Source organism: Aphelocoma coerulescens, chromosome 5, assembly GCF_041296385.1.
Source record: "Aphelocoma coerulescens isolate FSJ_1873_10779 chromosome 5, UR_Acoe_1.0, whole genome shotgun sequence".
NCBI lineage: Eukaryota > Metazoa > Chordata > Aves > Passeriformes > Corvidae > Aphelocoma > Aphelocoma coerulescens.
The window spans coordinates 3,153,934-3,166,966 of record NC_091019.1 but is presented as its reverse complement, the minus strand read 5'-3'; the positions used below and the strand labels follow the sequence as shown (position 1 = coordinate 3,166,966).

The 13,033-nt window shown below is 40.3% G+C and overlaps 1 protein-coding gene across 1 annotated transcript in view; it reads right to left on the bottom strand.

Moving 5' to 3' along the window:
- Positions 1-13,033, bottom strand: part of SHANK2 (SH3 and multiple ankyrin repeat domains 2) — a 266,104-nt gene that overhangs the window by 238,795 nt on the left and 14,276 nt on the right. The window contains exon 3 of the mRNA XM_069016388.1: positions 2,814-3,033. Within this exon, the coding sequence (XP_068872489.1) occupies positions 2,814-3,017 (204 nt within the window). The 5' untranslated portion in view covers positions 3,018-3,033. The remainder of the gene's footprint in view (positions 1-2,813; positions 3,034-13,033) is intronic.

The following is a 13,033-nucleotide window of genomic DNA, read 5'->3' as shown; positions in this document are numbered from 1 at the left end:
TCAGCTGTTGCTATACCAAACTGCCACTTACCAAAAAACATTTTGCATGGAAAAGTCCAATATAATTTTTAAAACCCCAAAAAACAGGGGAGGGACAAATCAGTAAATGCTATTTATTGCAGTGGAGAAGCAAAATAGTTGGGCAGAAAGCATCTCAGAGAAGTCTTTAGCAGACCCAAACCTATCTCAGCCTCAGAATTTAATAAAATGTATAAATCTGAGCATTTTGACTTTAAACATAACCCAGAGGGAGCACATAAGTACAGGGTAAAACAAAAGAGTGGAACAACCACCATGTGTTGATAACAAAATGCTGAAAACATTCCTTAAAACAACTGGCTGACAGAACTGTTCTCAGTGTCTGTGGAAAAGAGCAATTTTAAGCACAAAACACCATCACTGTCAGAATATTAAGCAAAAAGAGATTTTCTTGACAATAGCTCCTGAAGAACCAGACTAATTTCACTTAGAGGCAGCATCACTTGGGATTTGTTCCTACATGGGCTGGAAAAGGAAACATATACAAGATGGCCTGGATTCAGACCAAATAATATATGCCAGATAATGCAGCTTTTTTACCCACTCTCCTTGTGACTGCAGAGGGCTTTCTACACTCTCCATTCCCTCAGGAATTTTACTGAGCTCAGGAAACCTTTCAGTCGCTCATTTAAATATTCCCCACCCTCCTGTGAGAAGGATGACACAGGTCATGCACAGAGGCAATAAGAAATTACCATTTCTACCAAGCAGTGTTTCAATAAATTGGGTTATCACCTGAACTGAGAAGGAGACAAAAAAAGAATTGATAGAAGAATTGAAGAGCAGTAGTTCTTAAGGGCTCTGTATGAACTTGTCAAGGTTCACATTGTCTTCTAAGTTTGAAATGAGAATAAAAGGACAACAAGACAGACATCCTGCAATGGGTGGTAATTTATAAAGTTGTCCATGGCAGCACATCCTACTCGTGGTACTGGGTGCTTATCTCATACCTGCAGTGAAACAAAGGCAATTTGTACCACAGCCACTGCACATGAGCAAACTTTATTCTTCAGGAGTTTGGTTAAGCCTTTAAAGCTTCCCAGGTCTAGGGTTTTAGAATTTCGTCTAAAACCCTCAACTTGTCTTCCTTAGAACAAATATAGTGTCGATCATACTTCCTAAAAACCAAAAAAAGCAGAAAACTAAACTATGTTATTTCACCCTTCTTTGATTAAACAGACTAATTTTAAACACCTCGTATGTTAAATTAATTATAATTATTCAGGAAATGGGGCCTATGTTTGCTCTGGCTTGTAGCTGTACAACAGCTCAAAGTCTGGTCTTCTCCACAGTTTTCTCCACTCCATTTAATCACCAATATTCCTGTTTGCTAACCTGAATCCAGGTCTCACTTTCCCACACAAAGAGCTCAGGGGCTGATAAATTAAATAAGAAGTACATCAGCTGCTATAGAACTGCTTAAAACAATTCAGTTACTTCTCATGAAGAGTGGATTGAAAAAGGGAAAGAAATACAAAGAGTAAAGCAATAAAAATGAACAAATTATAAAATTAATTTTAAAAATTGTCTTGATAGTCAATAAATAACTTATTATTGGTCTAAAAAAACAGAGTAATGAAATAAGAGGGCTTCAGGAAGCTGTGGTTTTAACAGCAGAGTAAACATAGCAAGAAAAGCTGGTATTTCCATTCCATTTCCATGGATCTGTTCATTGACAGGGTCACAGATAGAGCAAGCTGGTAAGACCATCAAAAAGAGCTCCAGAACCACACCTGAGGGCACACTGTCAAAACAGCTCCTCCCTGTCAGGCTGCAGCCAGCCCATCTCTATCATTCTAAAAATGAACTTAATTAAGAAGAAAGGAAGAGTTTCATCTGAGATAGATCTTTGATGGCAGCAGGGGATGATATAGATCTTACATGTCAGCACAGAGTGATGTATGCTGCACACATCCATAAAATGGATGTGTTTTTATAATCATCCTGGAAATCTAAAAAGACTGGTGCCACTACTAAAAATCCCAACAGCAGCATTCAAGGAAACCCAGGGTAATTTAGATAATTAATAACAAACTCGGACGAGTTGTGGTTCTAGATAGAATCAGTATCTCCCAAGACCTTTTCCAGGATGACACTGTTATTCCTATCACAGCAGTTGTGTTGGTTTCCCTCGCTGGAAGTTTGAGAAATAACACCCTGTAGTAAAGGCAAGGCAGCAAAGGAGGAAGGAAAGGTTTATTTGTGCTTCTCTGTCCTCATCTTTACACTCTAAAAGCCACAGGGTCTCTAAAAGGGGTGTTTTTTGTGTGGCAGGGTGACAACGAAGATGGTAAAGAGAGAGAATTTGGTGACCTCTTGCAGGACACCCATCTAGTGTCAATCGCAAACTATCTCATGAGAAGAGGAACTAGAGAATCCATATATATATATATGAGATATGAGGCTTTCATAGAGTTAACATGTGATTCTTTAATTCAATCTGCATCTTCTGATGAGGTTATAGGTTCCTAATTCTCTCTCTTCTACCCAAAATCTCTGAATGCAGATCAGACAGATATTTTGCTTTATGATCATGGCTTTTATCAAGTTAACACACTAAATCCACTCTCTTGGAAGGGATGATGCCTTCAGTTCAGGCAACCAGTCAGATAAACTACTGGGGTACATAGCACAGACATTAAAAGAAAACATGCATGTTGTCTGTAATATGTCAAAAAAGAAAGTAAGAAAAAGGAACAGATCTACTGCAGATTGAAGCCAGCAAAGCGAATCATTACTTTCACTTTTTTTAATTGCAGTGCACCCTGCCTTACCGTTTGCTGCAGGTCAGGTATGATAATTCGAATCACTAAAGTGTTGCTCTGACTGTCTTCCATTCTGCTGCTTGGCTTTTCTGCAGTTGCTCTAATTGTGTCATAAATAGTTTCTTCTTTGGAGCTGTCTGATTCAGACTCAACAGAATAGTCAGAGAAGCTTTGTGCCATTTCATCTTCGCTTGATGTAGGGCTACGAGGCATGTTCAAGTTTTTTATCCTGCCAATACAAAGGAGAAAAAGAAGAAAATAAGTTAGAGTTCAAGTCTTCAAAATGAATCAGCTACAATTTTTTTTCCTCTTGGAAATAACGTGCATTTAACAAGGAAGTTTTATGGTTTATCCTCCTTTTATTTCTTTCTGTCAACAGTGTGGATGGGCAGAGTGTAAAGGAAATAACTCTGGCTTCCAATTTACTACAGAAGAGGAAGGGCAGGACAAGGAAAAAAGTGTAATAAAAAAGAAGATGAACCTTCCTTCCCAGGCACACCCAACCTCCCAAAGGATCCAGAAAAAACAGCATAATCACCCAGTCCTGTGCTAATCAGCACTGCTGTAAACTGTACCTAGAGCTAGGTCTGGCTTTGAAGCCTCCTCCTCCCAGTGAAAAGACATTTCAGGGAATTAATAGGAGTACTAAAATAACATCATCCTGTACATCAAGAATCTGCACAGGTGAGTCTTTCATAAAAGTCAGTATTCCCAAATAGTGGAACCAACCAGAAAATGAAATCCTACAGGGAGCCAGACAGACACAGATGCTGCTCTGTGGTTTGTGGCTCCCACAACATCCTTCTAAACCAACACCACCCAAATCTGTCCATTACACATACTCAGAGTTTAGGAGCAGTTTTCATCTGTGATATAGACTGGGCTAAAATGAAAGTCATGTTTATTGCAAACTAAAGACATTTGTAATCAGGGGTCTCACATGAAAAACAACAGAATCTTTTCTTTCTGGGCTTTTCCACCTACAAGAGTAAAAGAGGTTTTTTTTTTGTCCCACCAGCTCAAAACTGCTCCAGGATATGAAAATTATTATTCTGTGGGAAAACTGAGAAAAAAATTTATAGTGGAAAAAACTGAAAAGACCAACAATAAACTCTGCAGTGCTTGGACATCCTACAATTTTTCAGATTTAGGAGGCCAGAAAAATGTATTATTATTTTTCTTTTTTTTTTTTTTTTTTTTTGTGAATAATCTTCCAAGACAACTTCTCTGCTTTTTAATGAAAAACAATCAGTTAAAAGAAAAATAAAATTAAATAAATAAAATAAAATAACAAAAAACCAAGCAATTCCACTGGTAGCTCACATTTAAAAAGAGACATTACAGCAAAAGTGAAGCACGGAAGGGTGAAGTGACTTGACCAAGGTCACTCATAAATCCAAATACACGTTTTCTATACTGGTCTCTCAGCCAGATCAGCCCAAGTAAATAAAGTCAAACAACAGCAAGGAGTAAGAGAACATTTTTTACCACTGTGTCTAACACTTTAGTTTAAGCCAATTTAGTTGAAGTCTTTCCCTCTTCACTGCCTGTGAAGTCCCAGCAGTGACTCCAGAGCAGGGCCCAAAGGCTGCCACTGTCATTTCCCATTTTAAGGTGCCCATAAGTTGGCCAGGCAGGGGTGAGTCAGGCCTGAGGCTGGAGGTCAAGGACAAGCACTCCCACAGCGAATCCCATCCCCACATCATCAAGCCTTATTGTTGCTTCTGATGAAGGATAATTCCAGCGTTATTACTCTCAGCTAAAATCACTAATGAAGACAAAACCAGTGCATTCAGAAATCTGAAAGCAAGCCAGTTCACAGCAGCTTGATGCAAGGCTGTATTTACAAAGGAAAACTCTGCAGGGAGTATTTCATTTTTTTGCTGCTTCACTGAACTGTAGATTAATGCTGCTCTCCAAAGCACCTTACGTCAATAAAAAGCATAAACATTTCTATGGCTTCTCTATTTATGTGCCACTGCTAAAACACGGGAACTCAAAATACAGCAGGGCAACACACAGAATTTAAGGGCATAAGAGGTACAGGCCAGTGAGAGTGAGCAGAAAGACATAAACACCATCACATGGTTTGTCTGACCCTAAAGCCATCTGAGAGTGCAACACATTCCAGGGCAGTGGATTCAACAGAGAGCAGTAAACTGCAGTTCTACAGCAGCCAAATCAAGAGTTGAGTTAGGAGGAAGAAATTTCACCAGGTTTTGGCAAGCAGATTTTCATGCTAAAACTACCCAGGAATATTTCATTCTAGAATAAGAAACGGAAATCTCTAGCTGAAGAACCAGCTCCCAGGAATCAAGCCTTTAAGTTTAATAAATAGTGGGACAAAGAACTCCTTGGAGACTCATCAACAAAGCACAAGGCAGCTAATCTTCTGCAATACATATTAAAATAAAATAATGCACAAGTAAGCATGGAAAGGATAATGAAAGTCTGTATCCACGGTGGCAAGAAGAACAGGATATGGGCCCCAGCAGCACAGGGGAGAAGCAGATCATTTAAACACCATTTTTTAAACAGGACTATGCTAATACTGGAGAAACGGGCAATTTGTTTGGCTCAAGTTGTGTGGAGATGGAACATCCCTCCATCTGTTAACCAGAGACACTGGCTATCACCACTCTCACAGGGAAGGTGTTATCTTTTAGGAACTGTTTCACTTTTGTCCCAGGGATATTTCAAAGATTTTTCCACAACCAAACCTATTACTTCAAGAACATAAGGCAGGTTGCCTGGCTTACTAATTAATACTTGTATAACCCATGAAGATATTGCACACCAGGTTCCTAATTCCTAGCTGGAAATTCTTTGGTTCAATACAGCTGAAATATAGAGTAGGTTTATCTGACATGGTTGTCTGGGATGCCTTTTTTCCTTTTCTTAAAAAAAAAAAACAAAAACAAACAAAAAAAAACAACAGACCATAGGATTCCTACAGTTAAATTGATTGTGTCTTGTTTGTGGCTGCTTTTGGTGTAGAGAAGTGCTGGGTGCTGACAAGATTCTCTGTAAATGAATAAAAACAGATGTCAAATCATCTTAGCAATAAACACACAATGAAAAGTGTCACCCCAACAGGGTTTGCTCCACCTCGTGTCCTCTGTCCACATTTCTCAACTGCTGGACACTGAGTGTGTCCCAGCTCCAGGCACTGCCCTGCCCTGGCCCAAGCACATCCCCTAAGCAAAGCAAGAGTGAGCTGCAGCTGGTTAAACGCTCCTTTTGACACAGGAAGGCCACAAAAAAGCCTTGATGAGAGGAAGATGAGAGAGTGGAAGGATGGCTGCATGCTCCCCTTATTATAAGACTTCTCCCCCAGCACCTTGCCCTTTATCTCGGCGGGAGCAGCGGGATGTGTGCCCAGCCTCTGGGGCTATTGCCAGGTGATGTTTCTCAGACCAACAGGCCACATGAAAGAAGCTGAGCTCAGGCTGCTGCCTTGCCTTTACAGATGCTATTTTTAGATTTGTTTTCTCTCTGTCCAGCCTGCAGCTTTCACAAAATCTGCTGGAATTTCTCATTCTGCCATTTGCTGCCACCGCACCATTAAGGAGAGCGAAACAGTCCAAACCATGACCATCAAACAGCCTTTTTCTCTAAAAAATAATAAAAAAAATACTAGAAGAACATTGGAAAAGGCTGGAATTAAACAATACACAGATTATCAAAAGGGAGAAAATTCAACTCCCAGAGCTCACTCTCAGAGTGAAAGGGGTGCTCCAGTGAGTGCAAACAGACACAGCAGGGGAAAAAAACAAGAGCAGAAACAGATTAATCCATTTTTTTTTGAGCTTTAAGGCTGTTAAACATTATACAAAATGAATTTATTAAATACATATGTTTACATGTATTTGTATCTTAGATATTATAAACTTGATGTGAAAGGGTTTAAAATATCACCAATAGGGACACACACTGGACAGGGGATCTTCATTGAACATACATGTGTTATCAGATAAACCCACTATAAAAATCATGTTTTAAAAATCTTCAGCTTAATTATGGCTCTGCGTGATTTTTGTTGACCCTGCAAAGTACCAAACCCTTCTGGTCTTGTTTGTCCCTAAAACACAGCTGAGGCACAAGCACCAAATGCCTTGTCCGAGGCCACCAAGGCCAGGTCTCAGAGCAAGGTTTCGAATTTGGGGGGTCACTGGCTCCTAGTCAAGATAAGAACAATCTGTTTTTATATAAACACTCATTTGCACAATAGCAGCCCTGTTGCCTGCAGGGAGAAGCCCTCCAGACTGCTGTTGCCAGGCCAGTTAAAAATCTACCTGTGGGAATATCTGGGATACAGAGTGGGCATTGTCACGGGCTGAGTAATGCCATGAACCAGACTGTGAGAAAAGTTTGCTGGGAGAGGAACAGTCACTGCTAGAAAGAGGTATTTAGTAATTAACTCTGAAGGAAAACTATTCAGGAAAGGGATTTCTGTGTAAAACCTGCCAGAGCTCCCAACACGTGGATTCCGTGGCTTTATTCGGGATTATACATATCAGCTCAAGAACCAGCTTGACGAGTTACTGAGTTAAAATGCTGGAGAAGATCAAGCATTTTCTTTTCTAATTATACTACTATTAAAACAAAAGTGCTCTTCAGACAGAGCTGAAGGTGGGGGGTTCAGTCCCAGCATGCCATGCATTTCACACCTCCCCACAGTTGGGAAGAAAAGGTCGTGCAGAGGAAAATTTGAATTGAAGACTAACTCCAGAGGGCAATTTACAATTTGATGGGTTCAAGCTCCCTCTGCACTCCAACTTTAAAGCTGCGAATAACCAGCATTGCCTCTCAGAAAGCAAGCCCACCCTCCCTCTCCCCCGGAGCACTCCACTCTTGCCCCCAGACTGCTTTAACACGAACAGTGAAGCAGAACAAAGCACTGATCCAGGTCAAACTCCAGCTTTTTTTTGTTTGGGAGGTTAGTTTCAACATCCATCATGTCTCTGAACTGGATCACTATGCAAATGTTTGCAGAAGCAGCAGGAGAAAGATGGCAGAAGGCCAGAAGTGAACTGCCAGGGCTTGAAAAGGGCAGAACCACTTCATCCAAAGGCAGCATTACTGTTTGCCAGCACAAAGTGGATCTGAGACACCACTGCCTGAGTGACAGGAAAGAAATCTCCATAAACAGGGCCATCTGATTGACCCCCATGGAAATGTTATCGGCACCCAAATTCCACAACTCCAGCCAGGGCAGGGATGAAACCCACAGACACAAAACTCAGCCGGGCAAATGCAAAACCTAAAAGAAAATATCTTCAAGAAGAAAGCCAGAACATGCACAAGGAGTGCTAAACAATCCACAGCAAAACCTCAGGGGAGACGAGGCACTTGGAGCTCCCCATGTTCTCCCAGCTCCACCAGACAGGAAAAACAACCCCCCTGATTACAGCTTTATTCCCCATTCAGCAGCCCCTCACTTAAATTCACTTTCTGGTGATGTATTTTTGATCTTTCTGTTAAATAACTGAAACACACAGATAAATATTTTAGCAGATGAGTGCTGACACAAGTACTGCAGTATGAGAATGACAAGCAAGAATTCCTCCTGTACTTTTCTCTGAAGCTCTTATTTCTCAGTGTGGCACCTCTTGCTTCCAAACTGAATTATTGATTGGAGATCAATATTCAAAGTCAATGATCATTTCCATTTGTTCTCACCAGCACCACCAGGAGATTGTTTTTACCGCCCTGTTAAAGAGCAGATTTATGCAGTCCTTGTTTTCTTTGTGGGGTAATCACACAGGTGTCAAATTGTTTTGCAAAAGGGCTCAAGAGGGAGGCTTCACCCCACCTTTTTTCATAAGGAAAAAGGAAGAAAATTGTGTGAAGAAATTGTTGAACCTGCCATTTATTTCTGAGTTCTCTTGTTCATGTATATTTGCACAGACTTGCCAAGCAGAGGCTAAACCCCATTAACTTTTGGTATTTAGACTCTTAAATGCCAAGATCATATGATTTAAGTGGGTTTGTAGGAAGGTAATTTTTTTTATTTTAGTATTTTTGAACATAGGTACTTCACCCTTATCACTGCTGCACACACACAAAATCAACACAAGCAAATTTCTGCAAACACAGGGTAGTTTTTTAAGTTTCTTTTGTTACCAAGCAGCTTTGGATGCTAAATTTCTCCTTTGTTCTCTGTCTCTTCTACTTAGCATTTATTTACCCTGTAAACTATTCAGCTGGTCATGGTATCTCCATGGAAAGGCTGAAGTTCAGCCAGGCAGATGTAAAGAGACATTTTGGGGAAGGATAGGTACAAAGAACACAGGAGACAAGCAACTTATTGTGCCGAATGAGGAAGGCTGGAAGACAGGCAGAGAAGCAGATGTAGAAAAAGCTTTTGAATGTCTGAAGTAGAATTTCAATGTGAAAAACATTTGAAGTGAGATTTCAACATGAGAAAACAGAACCTGCTGGCAGGAAGAAGAAACAAGGTGTAAAGATTCAGCACAGGGTGCAGCAGTAAAATTGGTTAGAATGGTTAAAAACGTTTAAAAAGAAATTATTCAAACATATTAATAGGGGAAACATAGCAAGTATTTATAAATGTTAACCAGCACAGGGAAGTTTACAGTAAAGGCCAACTCCCAGTGGCAATATAAGTTCTTAAGTGGCTTCCTTTAAGCCCCTGCAAGGTTTCCAGTGCAATTCTGGCTGACCTTTATTTAAAGGTCCTTCTTCCAGACAAGGAATTACGTCCAGCCCTGTGAGCCCCACAGAGGTACCTCCCAGGCTCTGTTCATTTCTACAGTTGCTTTTAGCATGGCCTCTAGTTTTCACATTTATTAGAACTTCTGCTTTCCAACAGATAGACAGCAGTACTCCTAAGGTATTCTTTACATACTCCTTGCAATGGAAACTATAGCTTACTCATGGTAAAATAATAAGCACTTTGATGTATTAAATAAGATCCTTACAGGAACTGCATGCACTTAGTTGTAAAAACAACATTCAGTTTGAAAATCCATCTGTTTAGGATGTATTGATCCAGAATTCTGAACCACTTTAAACAGATGATAAACAAAAAGCTAAATAAGCAGCAGCTAAATAACTAATTCAAATAGGGTGGAAAACAACACAACTTTTTAAGAAATGCACCAAGCACATTGTCCCAGATACCCAAGTTGACTCGCACCCCAAATCTGAGATGTGTCTTCTCAGACTCAATATTGTATTCATGAGCAAAACAACAGCCATGGTATGAAAAGCCAACATGAAACATTGACAGGTTTACCCAGTTTAATCCAGTTCTGGATCCAGAAAGACATTTCTTCATAACATGACAGCTTTTATACAAAATATTATGAAAAAATTCTTTACTATGAAGGTGGTAAGGCACTGGTTGCCCAGAGCAGCTGTGGGTGCCACACCCTGGAAGTTTTCTATGACTAAATATGCTGCAGATGCACTGACTGAAAGAAAAAACTTCCCTTCAGCTATCCAAACCAAGAATGCTACAATGTGAGTAGTTATGACATGTTCTTGAAGTAATATTGCAGTTACACCATTTCAATTTTTGATAGCCACTGTCTGTTTCTAAAAAGATGGATAAAATTGCCATTTTGGGGTGCCACCAAATTTTCTTACCAAACAGAAGCAGGTAGGGCAAGCCATTTTACCTTCCAGCCTTTCTGCTTCCAGCCTCTACTTGCACTTAGCTACGTAAATATCAAAAAGATTATGATATGTTGGAGGGAGAAGGACATAAGAGAATTTAAAAAGATTTACAACAGGAGTCTGAAAAAAATCAAAGCTTGTTAAACATATTTACCTCAGTTTCATGTCCCTGATGGACAAAGCAGCTTTGTTGCTTGTTAATTTGCATCTGATGCTTATCAACCTCTATCCTCTTTACCCATAAAACATTTTTTTCTGATAATTCAAATACAAACAGATTAAATGTTAACAGAGAAGCACTGCTGGTGTCTTGTTATGTAGATTAGAGCAAGCCCTGAGAGTAGATAAAGCAGATTCCCTCTCCTCCTTACACACAGGTTAGCATTTAGAGTTTGCTATGAAGTTTAACCTGAATTTTCCTCAGATGTGATCCTGGTGGGGGCTACTACGTCACTTTCTTTGCTGTGTTGACAGAAATAGTCTCATTGTTTGCTTCAGTTTAATCAATGGAATAACATGCCAGTTAAAAAAAAACAACAAAGCTTCAAGTAGATGCTCTAATAAAGTTTCTAATAAAATGATGAGTTATCTTTGGTTGAGAGCTGGCAGAACAAATCAAATCAATTACCCTTTCTCCTTGTGTAGGCTGGAGTTTATTTTCTTGTTTAGTTTCAACGAATTCATTTCTATTGCAACTCAGCAGGAAATACCCCTTGAGGTTTGCAGAGGACACCTGCAGGTGTCTTCAGGTGGGATCTGTGGGCACACAGCTCAGACTCTCCAGGTCTGCAGCTCTGGGCCAGTCCCCTGCCAAAGTCCCCCCGCAGGGGGAGATCTTCCCTAGCCTTCCCACCAGCTCCATTTCTTTCCTTAGTCCGGGGGGAAGCAACAAACAAACGGTGGCCCAGAAAGGCTGGAGGAGAAGCGGGGCAGGTGAGCAGCCCTTGGTTTAGGCAAACTCCAGGGCAAGCACAGCCACGTGCCTTGTCCTCACCATCCCTCTGCCCATCTGGGTCTGACTGCAGCAAATATTCCTGCTTCCCACAGACAGATGGTCTCCAGGCTTCTCTGAACTGCAGGAAAACTTCCCTTACCTGCATCTTCCCCAGCTATTTTCCAACCCAAGGTAAGCATATCTTGGGCTTTAATTTATACTCCGACCTGTGCTCATGGCACAACCAAGGACATTCTTTAGGGTTTTTTAGGTGAAGGATGGTGATGGCAGACTGGATAAAATACCTGCAGGCTTAAAAAGGTTAAGTGATCTGCCAAACTGACCCAGGCAGCACAGTAACTCTGCAGAATAAATGAGAAATACATTATTTTCTTGACCTCTGAGATCTTTGATTGAATTCATCACACAGATAAGAAACTCATTTTTATCAAATTATAGCCAACCAAAAATTAGGCAATCAACCCAATTAAACTGATTAAAAGAGCCAGTTTCCTCACTGAGTACCAAGGTTTAATTATTACCTTCAGTAAACAGCTCGAGAAATAAAATTTCACTTCTTAGGCAAGAAGAAAATGGAATGAGATCCATCTTTGTGACCATTAGGAAAAAGAAGGGAAACAAAAAATAGAAAGAATGTTGTTGTGTGAAAATACAGATTCATAAATTCTTCCAGCTTTTGCTATTTAAATGCCAGGTTTAGTTTGGAATTTAATAGTAAAAATAAATAGCATGCTAAATCACCCTGGGTTATCTGCTCACCATATTTTTGATTTAGAGACAGTTTAGGATACCAACAAGGCTGTTTTTCTGAAGTATCCCTCTCTCAATGCAGAATTGAGATAAAATCAGCCTCCCTGAACACAGTGACCTGGAATCTTTGCTGTGCCTTAGAGAATCACCAAGTCATTTGGGTACCAATGGGCTCCAGCAGCCTTTATTTCAACCTCTCGCTCAGAGCAGGTCCAGCAATCTGCACGAGATCTGCTTGGGTTTCCCATGCTTTTATCCAGGCCTGCCTGGAAAATCTCCATGAAGCCAGCTCTTTTCCAGGCTTACCTCACCCCCTCCTTGCAGCATCACAAGTACTCCAGTCCCCTTTTTCTTGGTGGCCCTCCACAAAACCCGCTCCAGTTTGTCCATATCTTTCCTGTACTGTGATAGGTCCAAAACTGGACACAACGTGTGAGATGTGGTCTGCAGACTGCCAAGCTACAGCTGGTACCATACCTTTTCTCCATCTGGTGACTTTTATAAGGGAGATTAAGCCAAACCTCAGCATCACCAGAATTTCTGGATTCATTTATACCCCTTACAGTGATTTCCTTACAAAGTGTATTTTCTACCTGTCTGCATAGGTCTCTAACTCAGTCCCAGGTAATATAAGGCCTCAAATGAGGCTGTTGGAGAACCAGAAATACTTTAAACAGATTTATTTCTAATTGACTGGATTTCATGTTGATTGTACTCCTGGAAGTCCTGATTAAGTGAATTCATTACCATTTATAATTTCTTGACAGCACACTTTGGAGATTCCAGCCATGGAAGTTATCACAGTCTAATCAAGATATGCAAACTGAATATAAAAGCACTTAAAAATACATATATCTTGATTGAATCAGGATAGAAAATA